Below are 27,895 nucleotides of genomic sequence, written 5' to 3' on the forward strand. Positions count from 1 at the left end.
TGAACTTCTTCCATTAGAGTACTTATGCTGTGCTGCATCTTTGCTTAGTTTTATTTTTTTTAGGAATTATTTAGTACTTTTTTAATAATTATGGTGAAATATACATAACATCAAATTTAGCATCTTCATGCTTTTAAGTGTCCAGTTCAGAGGCATTGAATTCGTATTGTTGTGCAGCCATCACCACCGTTCACCTCCAAAACTCTTTCCAGCTTATGTGCTTAGCTTTTAACCAAAATTCTTTCCCAGTAGACTCTGAATAACTTGAAGGCAGGAATGAGGACAGTAGTCAAAATAATAAAGTAATTTTAAATGATGACAGTTAATATTTATTTATGACACAATATATGTCACACAATTTGAATTCATTACCTTATTCAAGTTGTTCACAGCAACCATTTGGGGTTGATATAATTATCTTTATATTCAAATGAGGAAACTGAAGTTTGAAGAATTTGTGTGCCTGAATCTCAGTCTCATGGGTAGTAAGATATAAGAGTAAGATTTGAATCAAAGTCATTTGTCTCCAGATCAGCTCATACAAAACTATTTTCCCTGTTCAGAATCAGACACTGTGTTTCAGTGTCAATAATAACCCTCTGCAAATGGACAAGACAGCTATTATTGTTTATACTTGACAAATTAAGGAAGATGCTAAGTAGCTTGATTCACATCTTTTACCTTGTGAATACGGCTGGGCTCCATTTGAAAATAAAGTTTTCTGTTTTGTTTTTGTTTTTTAATTTAAGGACTACATCATGTCCAATAGTTGGTATGATAATTGTTAGAAAGCAAAACAATGGTATTTACATTTTAAGCATCTATGACATTAGCACATTGACGAAAACTTTGTCAGTGTCTACTCAACTTGGAAGTTGATTTCTTCTGTCAAAAACTCCAGTTGTATATAAACATCCCTAGTAACTCATGGAGGAAAATGCAGTTCCAGGACTCTGTCCATGCCCATCTGTAAACCTTCACACTTGTACACAGTACCCCATCTCCTTCAGACTGCACATTGCAAGACAGCTAATTGTTTGTTTTCTCTCCTGTCTCATCTATTTGCTTTATTTTCTCTTTCTTAATAGTATATAAAAATGTGAGTTTTTTTTCCTTCATTACTGCAAATATAGACATATTTGGAACATTTCCTGTTAAATAGATGCAGAGAAATTGTGTGATAGTAGTGTGAAACATGGGATAAACTTTTTGCATGATTTTTCTTCTTCTATTTCATGAGAAAACATCCAAGTATATTCTCCATCTTTGCAATTTCATACCCTCAATCCATAATCTCTTCTGAGCCTAAGCCAACTGGGTCTTTGTATTTGAACTTATCATTATTCATGTTATCTGATACTGCTACTTGCCAGATCCAGTATTAAATTCTTAGCCATCACATTACTTGACACTTAGCAGCATTTGACCTATTGCTAAACCTTTCTCTTTGAAGTTATTTCTTCATGTGGATTCAAGGGTCCTTTTCCCTTTGGGTTCTTCTACTTTCTCTTACTTATTTTCAGTATCTTTTTCTGGATCTTTCTCAGTTTTCTCACTTCTTAAAACATTGTATTCCCTCAGAGCTCAATCCTTTGATCTTATCTCTTCTCTCTCCATACTTTTTCCCTGTGGAAGTCTATCCAGTATTATATCTTTGAATACTGCCTTCAGTGGTCACCATTAAAGTCATATCTCCAGCTCTAATTTCTCAGCTGGATTCCAGGCCCATATATCTAATTACGTGTATTATTTTCCTACTGCTGCCACAACAAATTGCCATCAACTAGGTGGCTTTAAACAATAGACATTTATCCTTCAGTGATTCTGGAGGCCATAAGTGTAAAATTAGCATCAGCAGGGCTATACTTCCTCTGGAGTTTCTAGAGGAGAGCTCTTCTTTGCTTCTGCCTGTTTCTAGGGGCTCCAGGCGTCCTTGGCTTGTGGCTGTACAACTCTAGTCTCTGCTTCCACCTTCACATGGCCTTCTCTGCTCTCTATTTCAAATCTCCCTTTGCCTTTCTCTCATAAGGATGCATGTCATTGGATTTAGTTGCCACCCAGATAATGCAGGACGATCTCATCTCAAGATCCACAACTTGATTAAATCTACAAAAACTTAAAAAAAAAAATAAAGTCACATTCATTGTTTCTGAGAGGCGGACATATTTTTAGGGGGCCCCCCCTTCAGTCCACAGTCTGCCCTATGATCCCCACAAATTCATGTCCATCTCACATGCAGAATACATCACCCCATCCTAGCATCCAAAAGTCTCAATTCAGTAGACTATTACCTTTAAGTCTAAAGTCTCATCTAGATATCATATGTACTATACTTAGAAACTACAAAATGCTATGTAAGTGTTACACACAAATTTGAGATTTTAATACTTATGGCTACTTATAACTCTTAAAAGCAGTCTAAAATGAGACACTGTTTGATCATCCCATTTTATAGATGAGGAAACTGAGGCATGGGTGGATTTTGTGTCATGCCTTACTGATATGCACAAGTTTATACAGATAGTAAGTGAGAGCCAGAATTCAAATGCAGGCAGTCTGGCCCCAGCATTTGCATTTTTAAGAATATTTCCTGCTGTCTCCTGCAAAAGGAATGTGGCAGCCAGAATGCGAAATTACCATTTAAACCTTCTTTAATTCCAGAATTTTCAACTATATAAATTGAATATCAGCCACCAATAGGATTTTGGAAGAAAAACATTTTATTTTTATTGAAATATTTTTTATTTGGTTATTTGGTTGTTTTGAATTAAGAAAGAATATGAGGCATGAAGTTTTACCTATAGTTGATCATCAGTTCCCTCAGTTGCCTCAAAAAAAATAATATGTGAAAAAAATTCTTGTATAATATCATAGTCTCTGATTCTGTCTTGCCTCTTAAGTCCTCAAGAATAGCTTTGAAAATTTAAATCCACTTATATGTTCTTAAGACAAAGGAAAGAAGGTCAGCATATGGTCTAAACTCATATTTAGAGATAAAACCTAACATTCTAGAAAAAGCAGTGATGACTTAGTATTACTGAATTTATAAAGTTTCAAGATTCCTAGAAGTCATCAATACTGTTATATGAAGAAATGAGTCTCAGGGAAGAAAAGAGTTACTCTGGGTCTCACAACTAGCCAAGCAGCAGCTCAAGGATTTGAACCCTGTCCTCTCCCCCAAATCTCTCTTAAAATGAGTTGCTTTACTTCTCAGAGTCACATATTCCTTATTTATATAAAGGTTATAATAATACCTTCTTTATGAGATTATTAGAAGGATATGTTAAGATTACAGACATAAACTTTTTTTACAACTGCAAAATAATAAAGTTGCTCATAATCACTGGTTGGTTTGATTTAAAGCAGTCTGCTTGTAAAGGAGCAGGCCCATTAAAACTGGCTTTGGTAACTAGGCTGTCTGTAATGAGAACCAAAGGAAGAAATCGGGAGCAAGTGATAGACTCACGCAAAGTGACGATGACATGTAGACGCTGAAAAAATGTGACAGTGAGAATATAACACTGAGAAGTTAGACTCATGCGAAGTCAGGCTTGTCTAAAGTCTAGAAAAAGAAAGGGCAGGTCTGATGAAGTCAAGAGAGCTGTTAGTGTCACTAGGCTGTATTTAACAAAGCAGGTATTAATGTGATGGTTAACACCTTAGTGACTTACCATTAGGAGTAAACGGGGAGCAACAAATGCAAAACTGCGAGCTTTCAGTTCCCGAGGGAACCAGCAGGTAAGAGTGAAATATACAAGTCAGTTGTTAGAGTTGGATCCCAGTGTGGGTAGATGACATAGTATGCCATTTGAAGAGGCATCCTTCAACATCTATTTTCTACATAATATCTACATAATATCACATATTCTTTAGATTTGGAAGAGAATTAATTAATTTTGTCATTGTTGCTATCAGCACATCATGACATCTTTCTCTAAAATATACTGATGTCAACAGAGTGATACGCTAATTCTGCCCCTGGAGCCATCACCCAGTGCCTCTTTCCTATTATTTTATCATTTGTGTGTTTTATTCTCTGCCCAGAGAAGGTCTAGGCTGCTGTTCTTATTGTGTCTTCTGAAAGACGTAAGTTCAAGATATTAAGAGAAATCTCCCAAGAACCCAGAATGACAGTCATGTCTTTAATCATAATTGATTGGAATGTCATTGCCAAAACTCAAAAAAGATGTTTATGACGATGATTCAAAGTAATTTACCCCTCCGGATAAGTGACAAGGTAACAAAATTATAGGTGCCATCCCAACTGCTCTCTCTGCCTCCGGTCTCTGCTGCCTCTGGACCAGCCTCTCCTCAGCTGCCACAGAGAAGGAACTAAGGTGCCAATCGAACTGTCCCTCCAGGCTCAAACTCCCCTAAGAGCACTGTGCGGATATGAGACATAGCGCCACCTCCTTAATTTAGCGCTTAGGCTTATTCATGGTCTGTTTTGTTTTTCTTTTTAAACCTTCTTTATAACCTTATCGTCCTTCAATTATCTACAGAAACTCAACTCTAGTTTCCCACAGTCTTGACATCAGGCATTTTCTTTTTGCATGGATTTGTGACCTGCCCAGCAGGACTCTTTCTTCAGTCTGATTTCTTCTTGCTCATGCTGAAAGGTAAACCTAAGTATTACTTTCTCCCAAGATTTTCTTGTCCTTCTTTAGTTCCTTAGAGTGATTCTAGAGACAGCTCATTCAATGACACACACAGGATGTTTAGTATTGGTATGTTGCATGAGAGAATAGATGAATGAACTAATGAAATAAATCAATAATACATTGACACAAAATGTAAGACCCATCCAGCTAAGTAAAAGAGTATTGGGTGTTCCTACTTTAGCTTTTTATAGAATGAAAGGAATATTTTTGACCTAAGAAGACCTTTTTATGTTAACCTCTCATGGGAGGTGAGGAATCCTGGGTGTGGATTGATTCAGGTTTCCAAACTAACATTACTTGATGACAAAGAGAAAAAAGGCACTAGTGGCATTAAGCTTTATGTTCATTTTACACCCTTCAACAAATCCAGTGTTTTGTCAGGCTTATTTGCTAATAAAAGCTCCTGGAATTTTTGTCATTCTTAAGACTTCAACTTTGAGAAGTATCAGGTATTTGGGATAAATGTTTGTTGGATAAGGAAATGAATGAATGATTGAACAAATTATATTTCTGAGAGACATATTAAGATCCTGGTAAAAGTAAAAGGTCATTTGCTGTGAAGGAAAATGCACAGTAGTCCAAGTATCAAGATACGTGAGTTCTGTTCCTAGCTCTGCCATTCTCTGTCTGTGACTTTGACGACTTCCAGAAGTCTCTCTTCTTAATTTCTATGATCCTCAGCCTTAATCTTGAAACTTCTGTTTCTTAAAAGTTATCATTTTCTAAGGAATATTTATTCTCTCTCCTTCTTCTTTCACATACTCACTCTGAGAGAATCTCATCACTAACCTCTTTATTCCAATATTTTTTTAAATTTATATTTTCAGCCTAGACTCTATGGCCATAATTCACTGAACAAATATTTTTAGTACTTTCCATGTGCTAGGTAATGTCCTCTAAACATTCCACACATTTGACATGTTCAAAATTGAACAAATAATCTTTACCCAAAAAAAAGTTTCTTCTGCGTATATTGGAGATCATCCCAGATAATGATAATGTGACCCAGTTGTTCAAGTGAGAAATTATGGATTCTTTCTAAATTTCCCTCTTTCTCCTCTGGCATTCAATACATGCCACTCAAATGCTGTTCTTTAAATATCATGCAAAGCCACCCCTCCTCTCTAGACTCACAGCTACTGATTTGACTCAAGTCTCTATACACTCCTCAAGGTTGCTGTAACAACTCTCTGTCTTTATCACATCACTCTAAAATCCACCTTCCACACAGTTGCCATGGTGTTCTTAAGAAAAATTAAAAAGCATGCACACACACGGACCATATATGATTATGTCACCTTCTTGCCGAAGGTCTGCGAGTATCTTTCTGTAGCTTTCAGGTCAAGTGGCAATTCCAGAGCACAGTCCTCCACATCCCTCTCCCCTGCGGAGGCAACTCACATGTGTTTCAGGATACCATGTTGTTTTACACTCTCGTGGATCTGCATGTACTCTCACCTCTGATTTAGTTGCTCTTCTCCCTCTTATCTTCTTGATTAATTCCTGCTTATCTTAAAGATTATGGAAGGAAAAAATATGTATCTATAGACTTGAATTGATTTAGTATGTGGTATGGCAGAAAGGATGAATTATCTTTTTGATAACATCCCATTTTCTGCTTTTCTATTATAGTACTAAGAAGAATTGAAAAAGTTACCTAACCTTATCTATAAAACAATGTTTTCAATGCAAGAATGGCAACCTTCTTTCTCTGTAAAAGTCCTAAGCTTTAAGGAGAGTTGATCTCATCACATGCTCAGCAAACAAGTGCATGAACTAATTCTGAAGCACAGAAATGCCATTCTGTACAACTAAAGATGTAAGGGTCAATGATTAGTTTTCTTTCTTATCGTGTAGGCATTGCATTTTACGATTCTTGAGAGGTCTCACGATACATTTTTTCAGGATAAGGAAAATAAAGAACTACACACATTTGTTTTTCTGTGAATGTTGTTGAGGAAAGAATGTATACAGCAGGCAAAGGTTATTGATAGGTGATTAAGTAATTAAATTGCCATTATATTCTAGCATGAAATTTGACTAGAGAATAAGTATGTACAATTAAAGTGCAGTTTCTACATTTTGATAATTCACCGTCTATGACTTAAAATCTGTTTATAACAATACCAGGTTGTCTACTATTGCGAAAAACATTTCCGTTTAGACAACACACATAAAGGAAGACATAAACACTTCCAGCATCATCTTCCTAAAGGCTGCTCTGGACCTCCTCTGTTACTTAAAGTAGCCTGGATAAAACCCTCCTCTGCTTCCCAGTGTTGGCCTACAGAAGGTAAAGGACTCCAGTTGTGATGAAAAATTACCAGGTAAATTGCAGTCTCCATACAAATGCAATTCCTTTTATGTTAAAAGCCCATGAATGGAGGAAAGGCTGCTTTTATGTAAAATACATCAATTACAAAAAGCCTTTGGTAACTGCTCCTCTAGTTAAACTAAATTCGACTTTGAGAATTAACAGCATTTGCTCTTTCAATAGATACTTGAGGAGTAAAGTTTGAGTTACCCTTCCAGTGAGGGTGAAAAAAATCAGATGTCAGGAGATTGAAATGGAATAAAGATGATATTTGGCCTGAAATAGTTTGTCTATGCATCAGGGAAAAAAAACCCAAAAAACTGGTGGCTTGAGTTCTACCGAAAAGTAACTGGACTGTACACACATTCATTTATTTATTCATTCATTTGTCTCCTTAGCCATTTTTAAAGATCCAGAAATAAATTTTATGGAAAGGTATTGAAAACTTATGCACAGTCCTAACCCTTACTAAAGGTATCTTGATTGTGACAGTCATTTAGCATCTAAGCATCTTAGTTTGCTTATATGACAAACAGAGAAAAAGAAATCTGTTAATGGAAAAAGTCTAATTTTTATAGAAGACTTCAGGCCTCTTTCATCCTGCCTGAGAAAAGAAAAACAAAACAAAACAAAAAAATCATAACTAAGATTGAAAGAAAAGGAAACAAATTTTTGGATTCCTTGGGCTGGGATTTCTTGATTTAGTAAGCATAGAGTTTAAAGTTCCCTTTTCTATTAACTGTAGTCTTAAAATGTACTCTTTAAAATATCTTTTCTCTAATGTTATCAATGGGATAAGAAAAGTCCAAGACCTCCTTCTCTTTAGAAGGGAGTTCCCTTAGGCATCTGATAAATGACCAAGTGGGAGCCAAGCTATGACTAAGGTGAAGCAGGACTCATGGTTTTAGGGGAAAAAAAAAATGCTTGGTTCAATTTTCCTATTTTAATTTATTGCCTCTTCTTGCTATTGGAGTTGTGGTAATTTGAGTTCCAGTTTTATTGTGTGATTTTAAAATAAAGACAATACATATGAGGACAAAAATCTGTTTAATTATTATTCATCAAAATTATAATCTGGGGCTACTTTTATATAAAATATATCTATTAGAAAAAGCTCCTCCAATTAGGCAAAGTCTACTATTGTATATTAGCCACATTTGCTCTTTTAAGGGCTTCTTAATGAACAGTTTTAGTGACCCTTCACTTGGTGGGGCAAAATCAGATATCACAAGATTGAAAATAAATACAGGTATTATTGAAAGTAGTCAACTCAGCTACGCATCATAAATATTGGAATTGTTTGAGTTCTACCAAAAATTGCCAAATGTGTACACAATCCTGAGTGTGGGCTCAACTTTACGTAGAAGTAGACTAGCCATACTCAAAGTATGGTCTGTGAAACTCTGAATGTCCCCAACATTCTTTCAGGGGATCCATCACATGAAAACTCCTTTCATAACAATATTAAGATGTTAATTACTTTTCACTGTGTTGACATTTGCAATTATAATCACACAAGAGCAATGATGGTAAAACAACTGGTGCCTCAGCATGAATCAAGACACCAAAAGGTCCTAGCAGTTATTATATTTGATGAAGCAGTAGCAGTAAAAACATTAATTCAGTTAAATCTCAAGTCATGAATATATAGCTTTTCAATAGTCTGTGTGACAAAATAGAAAGTGTGCATAAAGCAGTTCTGAAATCTGATGGTTTGGGTTTTTTGTTTTGTTTTTGTTTTATTCAGAATACCATTTTTACTTAAAATAATAACTAATGGAAATTATGGTTATTAGACCTGTGTATTGGGCAGTCATTTTCTTGAAAATGAATGGAATGAGCCTCTCACTTCAAGGAAGCAACTATCAGTATCTGTGGTCAAAGATCTGAGTGTTCAAGTGAAACAGAATTTTAGAAAATAAAATTCTTCCTAGTACTTATAATGTTTTCTGATGAGAGTGGTGGTGATATTAACAACATGACTTGCCCAGAAAGAATCTGCTCTGGCTATTTAAAGCATAAAGGAATTTATTGCAGGGTATTAAATGGATTACAAAGTTATTTTTAGGGTTAAAAAAAAAATACTGATTCTAGATTTAGCCTTTGGAAATAGCTCCTTAAGCTATACTGGAGAACAGGGCTACCAAGAGATCTGCCAGCTATCCTACGATTGAAGATCTGCCGAACTGGGGCCCTGCTACTGTAGCTGCTTGCCCAGGATCCACCTCCACACCACAGTCCAGAGTCTGATGCTATTGCTGGCAGGGCTAGAACTAGGCTGCCCCTGCTGTGGTTTGCCTCAGCAGGATGGAAGCTTCATGACCTGCACCTCAACATTATCAGCAAACTTGGTCAACCGTTTTGGTCATTGCAGACTAAACGGCTGTGTAAACTTTGGACATCCAGTCCTCTGCAAAGGCAGTATCTATTTCTCCGCACAGACTTGGTGTATCTTTCATATTCTAGTCATCCACTACTCTTTAAGTCAGTGAGCTGCCTTCAGTTACAAGTAGCTATGTCACGGGTCTCTAGGGTTACTTCTTTCCCTATGTCAAAGAAATGGATTTTTTTTTTTTTCTTCCAGAGAAGGTAATCCTATAGGTATCTTGGGCTTCTGAAGAGGGACCAGTAAAAGTTGTCCAATAATAAGCCAGTATCATCCTTAAATTTTGTTCCAAAAAATATTAAACTGAAATATCTAGATTTTGTTCCAGAGTGTTACAGATTTTTATCCTAGAAAGTAGCATATTCCAGTAGTAGTAATCAGTAAGGCTTATGATTCTAGAAAGATTGCTTAAGAGTTATAATCGTGGAAAAAGTCATGTCACACTTAAGCTTTAATAGTATCATAAAAAGAAAAATAAGGCTGCTACTTTGCAGGAAGTTCTACAGGGGATTCTTTATATCAGTTTATAGAAAATATTAAAATTGTATAATTGTAACTATCTCTCCACCTGCTCTCCCCTGTAATTTTTTTCTTTTCCTTTAAGGATCATTATAATTTATCTTTGAGCATTTTGAATATCCAGAAAGACCACATTCTATTTTGAAAAGGAAAAAGAACACAGAGTGATCAAATGCCAAAGACATGGTGATTGAAAGAAAAATCAAAATAATAGTAGCCTACTAAAAGTTTACCTGCGGTTCATAGAGTTCACAAACAGTCATTTTGTCAAAGGTCTCCCTTCTGAATAGTGAGGAAATTGGAATCTTCTGACATTCTGAGGAGGATAGAGTGATGTCAAAGGGACTGTGAGGAAATAGAGCTATTGGGAGAATTTCATTGAATTTAGAGCAATCCCAGAGCACCCCATCCTAATGAATCTTATTCTACACTTGGGAGAGAGAATCAGACAGAGGAACTGAGCAGCCTGAAGGAGATGATGCTTACTAAGAATGGGAACCCTGAATGAGGAAAAGAAACTCACAGGTCTTAGAGTATCTGCCATGGCCCAGGCCAGAAAAACGTTTTCAAATTGACCACCTAAATAGTACTCCAAGATGGCAGAAACTATTGTCTGTTTTTTTTTTTTTTGTTCTTGTTGTTTTGTTTTGTTTACTTTTATATTACTAAAATCTAGAATAATACTGGAATATAGTGGATACACCATACATATATATTGAATGAATGGAAACAGTCTCTGAATTGGCTTTCCTTCGGCTTGTCTACTTTCACCTTCATTCATCAGCCATGTTACTATTAAGAGATCACTCAAAACTGTTAATTTTACAATGCCGCTCTCATTTCTAGTCTCAATAAATCTGCTACTCAAACTGGAGCCATACCCCCATGGAACCTTGAAGACTCAATTCAGATTATGGCACTCAGTAGATCTTTTTAATTGGGCAAAATAGCTCAGGGCAAAGATCTTAAAGGAGTGGCTTTCCCACCAAAGCTGACAGGCTCAAGTATATATTTGTAATTGAACAGAAAATTAAATGCAAGTAGTGGAATAAATAGGCGAATAAGTATAACAGATATCGGAATTAGGTATCAAAAGAATTGCGTGTGTATGTGACAGTTGCCAAATGGAATTGATGGGATTCAAATGCACTGAAAAGAAAAGAAAAAAAAAAAAAAAAAGATACTAAGTTACTGAGAGAGGTGTATTGCCCAAAGAACTACAAGCCTGAACTGAAAAAGAGTGAGATTGTTTAAGGTTGAAACTACTCTATACCCTTAACCTTTTGAAAGCAGGATCCAAGCTAAGAAAGCTTATCAGCGACCAGGGAGGGTGTACTCCCTGATGCCCATTTCAGATGTGGCTAAGGAATCAAATGAGTAATTTTCCCAATAGTGGCCAGGGACCCCAACGGACAATGGAAAAGGGGTCTACTCCCAGACAGTAGGTGGATTACAACCCTAATCAAGGACTTTTTCCTGCCCCCAAAGTAGGTTGGAGGGCTATCAGGATTTCTACAGAGTAATATCTGATCTGTGTTTCCCCTACGTCTCCTTCCAGATGGGATTGTTATCCTGCTCCTATTCCCTTATCTCATAGTGGGTTTTCATGATGGAGATAACTGGTCTCTTTAGGTATATCTAATATGTTGTTAGTTAAGCTGGACCATATTAAAATCGAAGGGCTTTTTTTACATTACACACAGAAAAATAGTACCTTTGGATTTTCTCATTGCTCAGATCTCTGGGCCTCACCCTGATCCTGCTTGATTCTAATAGTTGGGCCAGAAGAGGGTAAACAGAGAGAAATTTCAGTGTAAAAGGATGAAAGACAACTTTCATTCATCTAAGCAGGCGCCATTTGCAATATGATGGCCCATACCAGAACATCCTCAATTATCTGGACACCATCCTTGACTCATACCCAACTTCTATATCCCTTCAGGTGAAGAGGCCTGGAGCTCCATCTAGAGGCTGGAGTGAAGAACTTACATATAGGGAACTGCAGAAATCAAGAAGTCACCATTAGTTAGGAATGACAAGCTAGAATTTGATCACTAGTTCTCCTTTAAAGAACACCAGGGTCTGTTAAAAAAAAGAAAGTGCAGAATTTAATAGAATTAATTCCAAGAAAAGTGCTTATAGAATTGCCTTGCACATATTTACTAAATAGTCAAAAATATTAGGTATTGTTGTTGTTACCCCTGAAATTACTAACTTGATACTTGAAACCAAAATTAGGCTACTGGTAGGTAGGTATTCTACTCTTGCCCTGATACATAAATACTAGAAAGTGACAAGCCACCGCTTGTCACTTTATGATAATAAAATCTTAATTTAAAAAGTCGTATCACCAAAATCAGCATCAGGCTCATCAAGGTCAAGTATTCAAAGAGATTGCTGTTTGGAATCAGATTGTGTGGTTTCTTAAGACACATATAAGCAAGTGCTAATCATCATGTAATCACTTTGAATTTGTATTATAAACACTTATAACTATCAATTTTAAAGAGTTTCCTTGTAAAGCTTTAAATGATAGTCACATAATTTCTTCATTGCAGTGCATTTTAATGAAAGTTGAAAAACACCCTTGGAATTCTTGGAATTGAGCTACATGCTGATTCTGTTACTATTTCAGGGTATGTTTGAAATGGGCATATTTTTATGCCTAATCATAAGAGGAGGGTTTCAGTGACCCTAAGTGCTTATTTTTGTATCAGGATTTCTTTTTTTAGGCTAGTAAAAGTCAGAAATAAAAACCATGATATACCAGAGATGAGCTTCAGTTCCTTCGAAGGTCATACCTTAAGTTTTTCTGAGACACATGCTGGAGTTAAAAATGTCCATCCAAGGAAATTTACCCAACATTGGTGGATAGGTGGGTGTATACTAGTATACAATCCATTTCTACTCATTTTTCCCTCTATCTGTTTAGACATTTCACAATGCGTTATTAAAAAGTAAATAACCGTTAAGAATTTTCTTCAGACTGAAGAAAAAAATTGACCTTTGAGATAAAGTGTGTTAAAAGATAAACTGAAACATATTAAACATTTTAAGAGCTTGAGCAAAACTCAGTCTAATCGGGCAGCATCCAATATAGCAGATAGAAAAGAGCCCTGAGGAGCTGTACAAAATGAGAGACCTTTACGGGCAGAAGGGAGCAGCAACAAGAAGATACATTAGTCAAAAAAGCAGATTGGTTATGACAAGGCCACTTTCCTTTAGTGGATGCCAGGGGTCTGTCGGGCAGATGACCTAACTAGTGCTGATCAGATGATTCCCAATTGATTGATTTAAGATTCCATTTCTGGGGGAGCCAAAACTGTAATTAAGCTAAGTCATTCTTTGGTGACATGGGGCTTAGCATAAGTGACTCCATTTTTGGACTTGTGGTCTTGTTTTTAACAATTGTAAATACTATATACGCCACTTAATAACATGTGGCACTATGCAAGCCCTACATATACCTTGCCAAATTTCAGCTTTCTCATCAGCAAAGTGATAATAATTCTAACTTTTATATGGTTTTGGGGGATAATATGCGGGAAAATTAGTTATTCAGGGCAACGGGTCCAGGGCATAGCAGCAGTTCGCCCACATTTTACTTAAATATAGATTGTTGGATGAGGAAATGTTCCCAAGGCCAGTGATCTGGTGAGAACCTCATGTGGGGACATGTATGGCACAACTGGGACATGTTTTGATGGAAAGAATCAAGCTGCTGTCAGAAAAAGGAATCTAGAGACACACAGATGGGCACATGTAAAACTGGTGAAATCTGCATAAGGTCAGTGGGTTGTATCAGTGTCGATTTCTTGGTTGTTATATTGTACTGTAGTCATGAAAGGTGTTGTCATTGGGGGACACGTGGTGAAGGGCATGTGGGTTCTCTCTGTATTATTTCTTACAACTGCATATAAATCCAAATCATCTTAAAATAAAATTTTATAAACAGGGAACCTTAGAATTGCAGTACTGCTATACTAACTTCTAATCAATCTATAAATAGAAGGCCAGGGACAGGAACTATGAATAATAGGGGGTGAACCATCACCAGGTGTGTGATGGTTCCATTAATGAAATTAAAGAGGATGAAAGAAGGTGGATAATTTGTGGATGACTTCTGAAGTTTGTCAGCACTTCTAGAGAAAACATAAAGAGGGCGTTTGTTTTTTGACAGAGAGGTGGACCCCTGTGAATTTATAAAGATCTGGATGTGAAGCCTTATACCCTCAACCCAGGAGACGCCAAAAGCTGTAATTTAGTGAGAAGATTTGAGTCAGTCACTCTGTCACCTGTGCTGAGCCCCAATTACTGGCCTTGTTTTCATGTATTCATTGGTATTTTGTGGATTCTCAATAGCCACAAGCCATTCATTCTTTTATATGTTATTTGCTTAAAAAACAAAGAGAAGCATCTGAGCATATGCTATGTTTGTTATATGCAAGTCATGCGGGCACCAAAGGTCAATATGACATGTCCCTGCCTTAAAGAGCTCCCAAAAGGAGAAGCAGATAAATAAATTGACAAGCACTGCATGGTGGTTAAGTGTTAGGAAACTCCTGTTACTTCATTTGTATATAAACCCATACTGTTTTTTATCATTAAAAAAAAGTATCATGCCATAAATGTACACAGTTTCCAAATTCAAATTGTACCAGAATGATGGGAAAGAAAATAGCAGTCCACAGCCCCCTTCAATGTCATCCTCAAATTTTGTTTCACAGAGGAACCACTTTCAGTACTTAGGGCTGTTAACTCTATGATTTCCTGCTATATTTTTAATTTTTAAGCTTATTCTATTATTCCTTTATGTTTTTATTTCCTCTATTGTTATAATTACATAATATGCTACTCAGCATAGGCATGTGATATTTTATGTTTACGTGTCCTTTCTGTACAACTGTTGTTTTTTTCTGGAGTTAGTAATTGCCTCATATCTCTCCTGGGATTTTTCTTTCATCATTTGTAGAAGGTCCTTTTACTTCTATTTTTCTTAGAGCCTCTGCAGGATCCCACACTTTCGTCTCTCTTGTTTTGATCTCTCATTTTGGTGGAGGACAATGCTCTAGTAAGATTCCTAACAATAGGTGAAAGGGCAGTAAATTTGAGGATCCCTTTTAATTTTAGCCTGCCTTCATATTAATTGATAGTTTTTCTGGATGAAAAATTGTAGTTTCTTTATAGTTGCCTTATACAGAAGCGTCTACCTTTCATCTTCTGTGTTGTTTTTCCATTCTGCTTGTCTTCAAAGGCCAATACTTCTTTTTTCCTTTAATATAATTTTGGTTATGATATTTAGTAATGTTTATTTTGGGGAGAGGGAAGATAAACATATTTATTCAATAAGCAATTTATAATTAACCAAATTACTTTTCTTTTCATTTCTCCATCCCCCCCCACGTCCCTCCATTGTCCTTTGCACCCTTCAGAGACCTAGACTATCTACTCTTTGGAAAGGTTCTGCATTTGTGACAGGTCTAGGAAGATTAAAGTGAGATACATAAGGAAACAAGGCATGGTATGAGAAACCCTAGACATCTTCTTTTCTCTCTCTCGTCTCTTATTAGTGGAATGGGACAATTTATAAAGTCCAGGTCAGAGTGCAGATGTGGGGGAAAAGAGATCAGGGAAACTATTTTTCCTGTCCTGTAAAGTTGGAGTTCAGAAAGCATCTTTGTAATTCACACACCACCTGAGAACTTCACAGATGGCATTTTTATAGACAGATTTATTGAGGTGTAATTTACGTACTATAAACTTTACCCTTTTGTTGTACAGTTCTGTGATATTTGACACTTTTTATTGCACAGTTCTGGGAGATTTGACAAATGCATAGAATTGCATAACCACCACCAAAATCAAGACCGAAATAATTCCGTCATCCTCCTCACTGTTCTTTGTGGTCATCCCATCTCCTACTCCCACCCTCAGCCCTGGCTCTTATTTTCATAAACAATCTTCTTTTATGTAAAGAATTCTCCTCAATTAGTATAGGTTATAGGTTATTTTTGTTCCATACTCAAATATAACAAGATTCAGGGATTATTATAATTATTAAGGTCTTTGAAATTAATGAGAATCTATTCAATGCTTAAACAATGGCATGACATAATCAGAACCTCTTTTTTTTATTTTTTAATTTATTAATTATAAATTCTGTGTGCTGTCAAACACAGGAATAAAAAAGAGGTCATCCAGGAGCTTTGAGTTAGGAAAGAATTGTCTAAAATAACTGCAAATTTGATTTTAAAATGTCATTTTTATATGAAGTTATTTGTACAGAAAATAGGGTTAAAAAGGAGAAAAGGGAAAATATGGAATATAATATTTACCAAGTTGGTGTCATTTTAAGAATTTTGAATCTTTGCTGGGATAGGCACTGTGGGAAAGAGGAACTACAGAATTCATGAAGTAGTTTAGAGACATTCATTTCAAAATAATATTGTGATCAATAAGTTAGCCATATGCAGAGGAGTAGAAGTGTTGTGAAAACCTTTCCTTTTACGTTACTAGGTCTATATTATTACCCTCCTTTTACAGTAAAGAAACTAAAACTAAGAGAAATCAAATAACTTCCGGAGTGTCAGAGATAGTAAATGGCAGGTAAGGTTTTAACTGATCTCAAGGCCCATGTTCTTTTCTTCTGCAAATGAGGAGGCTTATACTCTTGACTCATATTCCCTCTTTAGCTTTATAACTTGAAACACATACTCTTGTTTCTAAATCCTCTGTTACCTTTTCAAGAAGGTGCTACTTTATTTATGCTACTTTATTTAACTTCTGTCTTGCCCATAGCACAAGTCTCCCAGCTTCTAAATGATGAGTACATCCCAACCCTTGAACATGTTCAAGTCTGTTATATATAAGTAATAACAATGATAATGCTGTATATGTATTCATAAATATGTAATACATGCATATGCATTATATTACCCTGTATCTGACCCTATCTGTATTCCCTTTCACAACAAAATTTCTCCAATTAGTTTTTGGGTGCTCTATCTACAGTTTCTCAACTCCAATTCTCTTTTCAATCAATTTCAATCTGTTTTCAAATCCAAAACTGCCCCATTTTTCATGATAAACATATCATGCTTCTAAATCTAATAGTCACTTCTCTGCCTTCTACCGTTGACCACTCCCTCCTTGAAGATCTCTTCCTGCAGAGATTCTAGGACCTCACTCCAACCTTAGAAGTGCCTTTTCTCCTCACTGATTACTCCTTGGTCTCTTCTCTCAGACCTATTCAACCTGCCCTCTAAGTGTTATCATGTCTTTGGAGTCTGTCCTGGAGCCCCCCCAACTTTCCCCCTTTGTTATATTCTTAGGTGATTTCATCAACCCCATGGTCTTGGTGTCATCTATGCATTAATGACTTCAAACTTTTAGCTTAGGCTTCATACTCTTTCCTGAGCCCCCAGCCCATAGATCTAAACTCTTATTTGGCTTTTCTATTTGCATGACTAAAGGAACTTCAGAGTGAATATAGTCAAGAGAGAACTCTTGATTGCCCGTTCATTATACCTGGTTCTCTCCTAGTCTTTACCCATTTGTGTAAGTTTCATTGTAAACCATTCAGTTTCTCAAGCAAAAATCATAGGAGTCATCTTAATATTTCTTTTCCTCCTCATCACCTCCACACATTTTATTTCCAAATCCATTAATTCAGTTTCAAAATATAATCAATTCATGACTTATTTTTCTCTTCACAACTTTTAACCTGGCCCAAGGCAGAGTTTTCCTTAGCCCAGATCGTTACTTAGCCTTCTAATAGGCCTCCTTGGATTTCAAGCTGTTTTCTCCCCAGACCATTTTCCACAAAGCCATAACAGTGGTCATTCAAAATGTAAATTGTATCATTTCATTCTCCTGCTTAAAACTCTTCAATATCTCCCCATTAAATCTGGACTAAAACTCAAACATGTAACTGTGAACAATGAGGATGAATGATCTGGCCTCTCACAATTTATCTCATGTCTGCTCTCAATTCTCTTTGCACAGGGCTGACTCATTTTATATGGCAGCTCAGAGAGGGCTGTCCTGACAACCCTAGCTAAAATAGCCAACCTCAGTTAATCTCTAAATTATAACCCTGTTTAATCCTGCCATTACACTTAGAAAAACTCAAATGATCTTACTCTTTGCTTGCATGTTCACTGTCTGTTCCACTAAAATGTCAGTTCTGTGAAGAGAGGATCATCTCTATTAACCACTTGATCCCCAGGATACAAGCGCCTAATAGGTGCTCAATAAATATTTCAATGAGTTAATGCATATAAAATTCCCAGACCAGTGCCTGACACACTGTGAACACTAAATAAATAAATGCCAGCCATTAATGTTATTTGTATCAATATTTTTATTAGTTGAATAATTGAATGAATGAATGGAATAAATGATTATTTTCAGTTTCTTCATTTGAATGTGAAAGACATGAACTAAATAATCCTTCACACCCCAAATGTATGATTAAGTCATACTTTAAAACCACATGGACACACACCCCAGAGGCGAGCGTGGGGAGGTGCTGCCGGCGTCGTAGGAAATGTGGACCTTAACAGCCTCATCCCACCCTCTCATTTTGCAAGCAAGGGAAAAAAATCAGCTCTGTAGCAGTGATCAGTATGTGAATTTGAAGTCATAAACCATGGAATCATCCATCCTGCCTGTGCTACTGGATGAATGGAAAACTGATTTAAACAAAGTACTAACAAGGAATTGTCCTTGATTTTTGTACTTCGTAGCATTCCTCAACATTCTTTTTACATTTTCTCTTACTGTAAAAACTGCATTTAAGTTAGAAAATGAAGCAATTGAAAAGGAAAAGGAAAAGCAATTTCAGTGTACAAGAAACTCAGACCCTTTTGAAAGAAATTACAAAAAGGAAAGAAGTCATTTTTTCCAAGCAGCTCAATACAACAATTAATGTGATGAAGCGAATGGCTTGGGAGGAGATTGCACAGTGTGTGAATGCTGTAGGAGAAGGAGAACAGAGAACAGGGACAGAAGTGAAAAGGAGGTACCTTGACTGGCGAGCACTTATGAAGAGAAAGAGGATGAAGGCGAACATTAAGCTAGTTGGTTCGGGGTTTCCCCTTCCCACATCCGATTTAGATGACTCTCTCACTGAAGAGATAGATGAAAAGATTGGATTCCGAAATGATACAAATTTTGATTGGCAAAATGTGGCAGATTTCAGGGATGCAGGTGGATCCTTAACTGAGGTCAAAGTGGAAGAGGAAGAAAGAGATCCCCAGAGTCCTGAATTTGAGATTGAAGAGGAAGAAGAAATGTTGTCATCAGTCATACCAGATTCCAGGAGGGAAAGTGAACTTCCTGATTTCCCCCACATTGATGAGTTTTTTACTCTGAATTCAACACCATCTAGGTCTGCATATGATGAGCCCCATTTGCTTGTAAACATAGAGAAACAGAAACTAGAATTGGAAAAACGACGGCTCGATATTGAGGCTGAAAGACTGCAGGTAGAGAAGGAACGCCTACAGATTGAGAAAGAGAGGCTGCGACAGTTAGACATGGAGCATGAGCGGCTTCAGCTGGAGAAGGAGCGGCTGCAGATTGAAAGAGAGAAGTTGAGGTTACAGATAGTCAACTCAGAGAAACCATCTTTGGAAAATGAACTTGGTCAAGGAGAAAAGTCCATATATCAACCACAGGATATAGAAACAGAGAAGTTAAAACTTGAGAGAGAACGCTTGCAACTGGAAAAAGATAGGCTGCAGTTTTTAAAATTTGAATCAGAGAAGCTGCAGATTGAAAAGGAGCGCTTACAAGTAGAGAAAGAGAGACTACGAATGCAGAAGGAAGGACACTTGCAGTGATTTATTTAGGTCTCCATTTATCAGTTGTTTGTAAACCATAGGCTTAGATAATATAAAAATGGTTGCAGGATTAGCTGTATTATTTTTTTTTTCCTGTTTAATATTAGTGTTTTCAGTAGGAAAAAGATAGTTATTTGTGGGTAGTTATATGCTTAAGTAGTATATTGTATAAAAACTATGTGCCCTTGCATAAACAGTATAGCAAAAACTATTGTGCTATACTCTTTAAATTAGTAAAATTACATAGAGTCTTGTCTAATCTGTGCACTCAGAGTTTACAATTATGTCTGTAAAATTCTAGCTCAATAGTTCTCAACTGGGGGTGACTTTGGCTCCCAAAAGACATTTGGCAATGTCTGGAGACATTTTTGGTTGTCAAAACTGGGCAGTGGGGCACGTTGCTACTGGCATGTAGTAGGGAGAGGCCAGGGATGCCTACATCCTGCAATGCACAGGACAGCCCCCCACAAAAAAGAATGATCCAACCCAAAATGTCAACATTGCTGAGGTTGAGAAACCCTGTCCTAGCCTGACTGAGCACCTCTTCAGCTGTGTTTCAGTTTCAGAATATTAAAACCTCAGATATTTATGTGGGAGTTACTTAAATGGCCCAAAACTTTAACTATGAAACATTACTGTGTAGTATATTGAATATAGAAAGTAATGAAGATTATAGGTATTTTATTCATATGTTTCCATCTGTAAATAACGTGAGAGTCAGAAAACTGCAGGGAACATCAGAGATTGTCTAAAGTGGGTCACTTTGAAAAGCAGTTCATTCGTCTAGCTATTGATGCTTTAGAAACCACACACACTTTTTAAGCTTTAGTTAGTTACCCTTTCTTCTTTGATTCCATTGTCTTAGTTTAGACAAAAATTTTCATTTCAACCATGTACTGAAATCTTAATGTAAGTGGTTGAATCTAGTAAACATGTTACCAGTTTAAAAATGGTACCAGTAGTCAATGAGCTTGAACTCAGTAAGTGGTAATTTGATTTTTAAAATAGATAATAGCTATTTGGAACTGGGAGTGGGGGTGGGGGGAGAATGTCCTTGTATCCAATAGTAATGATGATGGTGATGAAATAGTAGCTGTGTGTTTTGAATTAGGAAATCACTGCACACTGCCTGACCTAATCTGTAGAAAATTGAGAGTAGTATCTATTATTATTCCTGAATCTGAGGCTTAGAAGTCATACAGTGTGTAAATGGCTAATTTCATATATCATGATGTATTTTGTCTTTGCCCCTCCCTGTGCAACAAAGTATGTATCTTTAGTCCCTTTGGTGTTTATTCTGAGACCAAGGGCTTGCTTTAATCTGGTGATTTGCCTTCAATCCCCTGAAGGTACTTCTTCCACAATCCAGGTGATTCTAATGCACACTAAAGTTGAGAATCACTGCACGAGATCACTTTGTATTTTCCCATTTCCAGGGCTGATATGTAGCCTTAGTATATCTCTTCTATTGACAGGTACTACCTTGATTCCGCATTTGGTCCTTGTTAATTTAAGAATGTCTTGAAACCATATGTGACATTTGAGTATGGGTATGTAAGGAAAAAATATACTTCTTCTTAGTTACCTTGACTTTGAAATAGTGTTATTTTTCTATAACTGAAATAAATGCTTCTACCATAGAAATAAAATTTGCCTATACTAAAAAAAAAAAAAAAAATAAAAATAAAACCACATGGTGAGAATTATCAAACACTTTCCCATTTTCCATCTGCTTCCTATAATAAATGTTAATTTATGGCAGCTCACTAGATATTAGATACACAGTGAATAATGGCGAAAAAAATGATATCGCTCAAGCTTACTCTGAGACTCAAGTTCCTGAACTTCTTTATGGTTACATGATAAGCCCCAGATCATTGGGTTGTTGTAAAGTTTAGATAGGAGAGCATGTTGTGTTTGCTATGAATGCAGAATCAGTTGAATGTCGAAGTCTCACAAGTGCTGGACCACTGAGAGCCTTCTTTGCTACCTGTAGAAGACCATGGAAGATGCTAATCTGCTGGTAGGAAAAGAATATGCCAAGTTTTTTTCTGCCACAAAAATGTCTTCCTGTAGTCAGGAAATGATAGGAGGATCAGATGAGGAGTTCCAGGTTACCTGAGAAAGGTAAAAAAATATTTTCACATATTTTAATATAGAATAGCTATCCAAGTGCCGCAGTGGTTCCCATTAGTAATTATTTGGTAAGACATTGGGTTGAAGAATGGGAGGAGAGTGAAGGACAAAGATCTGTTAGGAAGCTATCCCTGAAAAACTATGCTCTCCATGAATTAATAGTTGTCAAATGATTTATCAATAAAATTAGTGAACATGCTTAAGTTAGTTTATTTTTCTGAGCTGTAGTTTCTTTGTGAATCTCTAACACTATTCCCGACAAACGATGCTTAATAATTGATGGTGTGTTTCCCTTTCCTTTTCTTTCCGTTGGCTTACATCTAAACTGAGTGTCTGTGCAACAGATACGCTTGTCACAAGTGATACAATCTAATAAAATGCACACACTTACACACAAGGGAGATAGTCTGAGAAATAATCCCTTCTGGTTTAGAGATGACAAAATTCTATTGATTTCTTTCCTTCTGACCTTCTCTGTAACAACATGTTCACAAGACAGGGAACCGTATGTGTATTTTTTTCTGATTGGAGGAGAAAGAGCTCAAAGAGCACTTCAAGATAAACCATTCAAAGACAGATCTTCCAGACTCTTTCTGAAGTCTGGTCAAGTTTAATTTTATCATTAGCAACCAAGATCCATGTTGCACCAAAAAGCTTCTAAAATTATAGAAATATTTCTTTCTATTAATCAGTAAAGAAGATTGTTTCTGCCTTCTTACAAAATGATACGTAGTTTATTAAGCACCTTAAATGTAACTTTTCTCCTTATTTATCTTTATATCTTTTATATCCAAAGCAGAGTTTGACATATAATTGGATGCAACAGATGTTTATTGAATTAAATATAAAAATGCCTGAATGGAATATTTTTACACAGATTTTTTTCAACTTAAAACCCAAAAACTCATTATTTAGCATTTTTGGTGTTCAAGGCATTAGATTAGGCATTGCAAGGGATGCAAAGATTAATGAGAGAGCTTCTTTTCTACAACAGCTTATAGTTAGCAACAAAAGTGCTTACCTAAATTGAATCCCAGTATGCAACTCCCTGTGATTACTGCTATGATAAAAATAAAGTTAAGAGCACACCGAAAGGAAATACTTTATTAAATGCAGCTGGAAAGAATTTGAAAAATATACATGGAAAAAATGGGAGTTGAATCAGACCCTGTTTAATTTCTTTTTAAATGGATTTTGATAGCAGGAACAAGCAAAAGAAGGTAATGGGAATATTTGGGGTGTTTTTAGGAGCTGGTGGGAAATCTGAAGGTTCTAAGCCTAAAGCATATTGTACAGAAGTAGGAAGAGAGGGGTCTAGCAGAGCAGCTTGGGGGAAAGAGAATACTGAGGATACTAAGCTACACAAGCAAGGTAGTCGTGGCTTTTGAACAGTACCGATGTGGTGTGTACCAAGCTGGAGAAGTGAGCCATCCCAAGGCAATATTCTTTAAGAGACCCTGCTCACATGGTACCAAAACCCTGACTATGAGTTAGCTGTTCAACCAGGACGAGATCATTTTGTAGAGAAGCTCTTTCACTCAGCCTTCTTCCCACTGTATGGGGCTCACAGCAGGGGTTTTTATTGAGCGCACAGTACATGTTCTACAATGATAACCAGATAGTTATCTGGAAGTCTTGTAATTAAATAACACCATCAAGGTTGTATTCGATTTCTCCTCCCCAAGAAGGTAATAATAACTCTGTGAGTAGGAATAGTGAACTAGCACGTTACTCCAGGTTTCTGAGGTTGCCATGTGCAGCCAAAGCCACGCTTGTCCCAAGTTCTCTCCACAGGAACTTCTCTTTCTTGCTCTTTTTAAGTCCTACTTAATAATCACAGATATTTTTGTTGTCATTTAAGAAGCATCTCAAGTTATATGGATAGTATTTTTTTACATGCCAAATCTCTTTCAGTAAATTTTTGCAATTTTACCTTATTATGTTGTGCATCAAAGTGATACGTAGGATGTATAGAAATTACCAAAAACTAACAAAAGCAGACACACATCACCTATGATCAGATCCTTGAGACAATGAATGAAACTATTTCACTTTCATAGTTTCTTCTAAAACATTTTCTTTACTGAATGGAGCTCGTATTTTATAGTTATTATTTCATCCTGCACTTTTTCTGTTAACATTTTATCATAAGCATTTCCCATAATGTTAAAAATTATATAAAGATACTTCCATTGGTTATATACTACCTGATTCCACTTTTCTGATTTTTCCTAAGATAAATTATTAAAAGAGGAGCTATTGAGTAAATTTGCATAAAATTCAGTAAAGTGTCTTTATATATAATGCCAAAATTCCTTTTGGCTTCTGGTAATATTGCTTTATGATAATATTACTTTATATTTCCTTTTACATGTATTTATGGTTACTTTAGCATGAGATTAGTAGAGTCCTTACTGAGCACTCAATTTATTCCAAATATAAATATCTAACAACTATGTATAGTAACTCTTATAAGTTAATAATTGTATAAAATGGGTAAAGGATATAAAGAGATAATTCAAAAGTAAGAACAAGTGGCAATATTACATCGAAATACATTATCAGTGCTCACTAGTAACGATGTAAAAGTACAAAAAATATCAAATAGCTGCTCTGTTTCACTCACTAAATTAAAAAAGTTCTCAAAATGTACTTTTTTTACCATAGATTTTAATTTAATTAAAATTTTTTTACTGTTAATAAGCAACCCTTATGTGTTTTTCCTTACATACATTTTATATATTAAATTATAATTTTTATAGGACCATGCAATAATTTTTGGATATTTTTATTATTTATGTTTCAACTACCAATGATAGCAGCACAGTTAATATCTTTTTAACTATGTATCTGCATACTTTTCTGAAAAAAATATTTTTAGAATTAAATAACCTTTGCTCCTTAGAATGAAACGGAGTTAAAATCTCATATGACAACTATGACTTTCTAAACCTTCTGATATAATTTAAATATTTAAACGTTGCAATACTCTTTATTGGGTTTTTGCAGTTTAGGACAATTATGTATTCATTGTAACTTATTAATCTTATCAAAATATTAAAGTCCTTCTAGTCCATATTTTTATTTTAAATTTTATTTTGATATTAGTAAAATTCCACATATGTTATATATGCAAACACACTATATATTTGTCCTTTCTTACGTTTTGCAATTATGTTTTTCAGGGGTGTTTACAAAATGTACATATTTAAATTTTGTTTTGGTATAAGTCTTTTTTATTAGTTGAATTATTTATATCTGTTTCCATAACTCTCATTCTTGGTTTTCCTTCTTCAGATTTTTTCCAAATACTTAGTATTGTTGTTGTTTTTATAATCCATTGGTTTCGCTTCACCTTTTAAGTGTTATTTGCTTTGAATCTACTGGTTGAGAAGTGGAATACACCATTTTATTAATTTGAACGATATCCACTTTATATTTTCTAATATATTTGATCCACTGGTTTCTGATTATCAGCCTCAGAAGGAAAGAAAACGTTTTGAGTAACATGATGAATTTATCAAAAATGTACTTTTATGAATTTTTCTTCCTTCCATTTTTTTTTTTTTTGCTTAAATAACCAAGCTTTACAGCTGTTGGTATTTATTAATAAAATATTTCTATTACATTATGATTTATTTGTATTTCAAAACTATTTTCTATATTAGCATGAGTATATATATAAAATATATATCCATATACAAATAAATTTATGTAAAGTTATTTCATTACACATTTTGTACTGATTTTGTAAGTTTTTTCCCCTTTCTTGAAGAATTTAACATCTTCGTAACTAGAATATGTATATGCATATACAAATATACACATACACATGTATACACACATACGTATACACGTACACACGTATATCTATACACGTACACACGTATATCTATACATAGAATACATGCACAGATGCGCATGTTTCTTTTGAGGAAAGGCATGTGGATGTGTGCATTGCTTGAGGGAACAGAATACACATACAGTATATTCCACATCACCAGTTGTGTCAGGAGTTAATGGTGCACACCGCACACATTTCATTGACACGTTCATAGCCACTGCCTAAGGACATGTCTAGGGGACTCACACATTGCTAGTTGTATCTTACTGTCTTCTGATGTCGAGAGTTAAAAACAAATGCCAGGCTCTCTGCCCCCTTTGCTCCTCCCCTTTGTTAACCTGTGTATCATTTCTAGGAGAATATTAATTTTTAATTTGAACATTTTACATAATCATATCTAAGACTGTGTTCACTTGATTTGCATTTGTTGGAGATCTTTTTTCTCTTTCAGTTTTAGGTCTTTATAATCATATATCTAGTTTTAAGTTTATGGAGATATAATTTATATATTTGTATTAAAAATAATCCATTTAAGTATATATAGTTTTCTGAGTTTGACAAATATAAACACCCATTTAACACTACTGAAATTAAATTACAGAACATTTCCATCACTCCAAAAAGTCACCTTATTCTTCTTTCTAGTCAAATGGTGCAAAAATCTGACTCCTTCACTAAAGCTTAATTTTACCTGTTCTTGAACATCATACATATGGAATCATCAAATATATACTCTTTTTTATCTGGCTTCTTTCACTCACCATACTGCTTTTGTGGTTTACCTATGCTATTGCATGTATCAGTACTTTGTTCTTTTTACTGACTAGCAGTGTTCTACTATATATGTCCTTTTATTCATTGATGGACATTTGTACTGTTTTCAATTTCTAATATTATGAATAAAACCACTATAGATATCTATGTACAAGTCTTTGTGTGGACATGCATATTCAGTTATCTTAGATAAGTACATAAAGTTCACTTGCTGTATTATAATGTAAATGTTTGCTTGACTTTATAAGAAACTGCTAAACTGTTTTGCTAAAGTGGTGTAGCATTTCCCACACCCACCAACGATGCATGAGAGTTACAGCTGATCCACAAACCCGTCAACATTTGGTGTTTACAGTCTTTTTAATTTTAGCTAACTAGTATCTCACTGTGATTTTAATTTGTATTTCGTAATGGCTAATGTTATATACAGACTTCTAAGACGGTACTTAAAGATGCTCATCTTTTTTTATTCACCATTAATGCCATGTTATAGTGTTCTCCCTTTGAGTGTGGGCTCGCTTTATGACTTGTTTCTAATTGATAGAATATAGCAAATGTTATATGATGCCATTTCTGAGACTAGATTACAAAAGATTGTGATTTCCATCTTGCTAGCAGAGGCTCTCTCTTACTGGCTCTGATGAAGTAAGCTGCCATGACGGAGGGGCACACACAGAAAGGAACTGAGGGTGGCCAGCAGGGAACCCAGTCTCACAGCCCACAAGGAACTGAATGCTGCTAAAACCCTTTTATCTTGGAAGAATATCTTTCCCCATTTGAGTCTTGAGATAAAGCCTGGCCAATACTTTGCAGTTCTGTAAGATACCCTGAAGCAGAGGAACAAGTTCAACTGTGCCCAAATTACTGCTCCATAATAAAAGTTTGTTTTTCATCCTCTTAAGTTTGGTAGTAATTTGTTACGCAGAAATATACAGCTAATATAAGTAATTCTTTAATTCTTCGAGCATATTCAGAATAGCTTCTTTTTTCTTTTAACATCTTTATTGGAGTATGATTGCTTTACAATGGTGTGTTAGTTTCTACTGTATGACAAGGTAAATCAGCTATACATATACATATATCCCCATATATCCTCCCTCTTGCATCTCCCTCCCACCCTCCCTATCCCACCCCTGTAGGTGGTCACAAAGCACAGAGCTCATATCCCTGTGCTATGCAGCTGCTTCCCACTAGCTATCTATTTTACATTTGGTAGTGTATATATGTCAATGCTATTCTCTCACTTTGTCCCAGTTTAACTTTCTCCCTCCCCGTGTCCTGAAGTCCATTCTCTACGTCTGTGTCTTTATTCCTGTCCTGCCCTTAGGTTCTTCAGAACTTTTTTTTTTCTTTTTTAGATTCCATATATATGTGTTAGCATATGGTATTTGTTATTCTCTTTCTGACTTACTTCAC

The 27,895-nt window shown here is 35.6% G+C and overlaps 1 protein-coding gene and 1 long non-coding RNA gene across 3 annotated transcripts in view; both read left to right on the forward strand.

The window, feature by feature from the left end:
• Window positions 1-27,895, forward strand: part of LOC309646990 — a 326,276-nt gene that overhangs the window by 58,655 nt on the left and 239,726 nt on the right. The window lies entirely within an intron of this gene.
• On the forward strand, window positions 18,388-21,309 carry LOC309646969 (myb/SANT-like DNA-binding domain-containing protein 4). Its single transcript, XM_082433857.1, has one exon. It carries the CDS (start codon window positions 18,688-18,690, stop codon window positions 19,723-19,725), a length of 1,038 nt encoding a protein of 345 aa, XP_082289983.1. The 5' UTR covers window positions 18,388-18,687; the 3' UTR covers window positions 19,726-21,309.

The sequence above is a fragment of the Balaenoptera physalus genome, assembly GCF_965194825.1.
Source record: "Balaenoptera physalus genome assembly, chromosome: 17".
In the NCBI taxonomy this organism is placed as follows: Eukaryota; Metazoa; Chordata; class Mammalia; order Artiodactyla; family Balaenopteridae; genus Balaenoptera; species Balaenoptera physalus.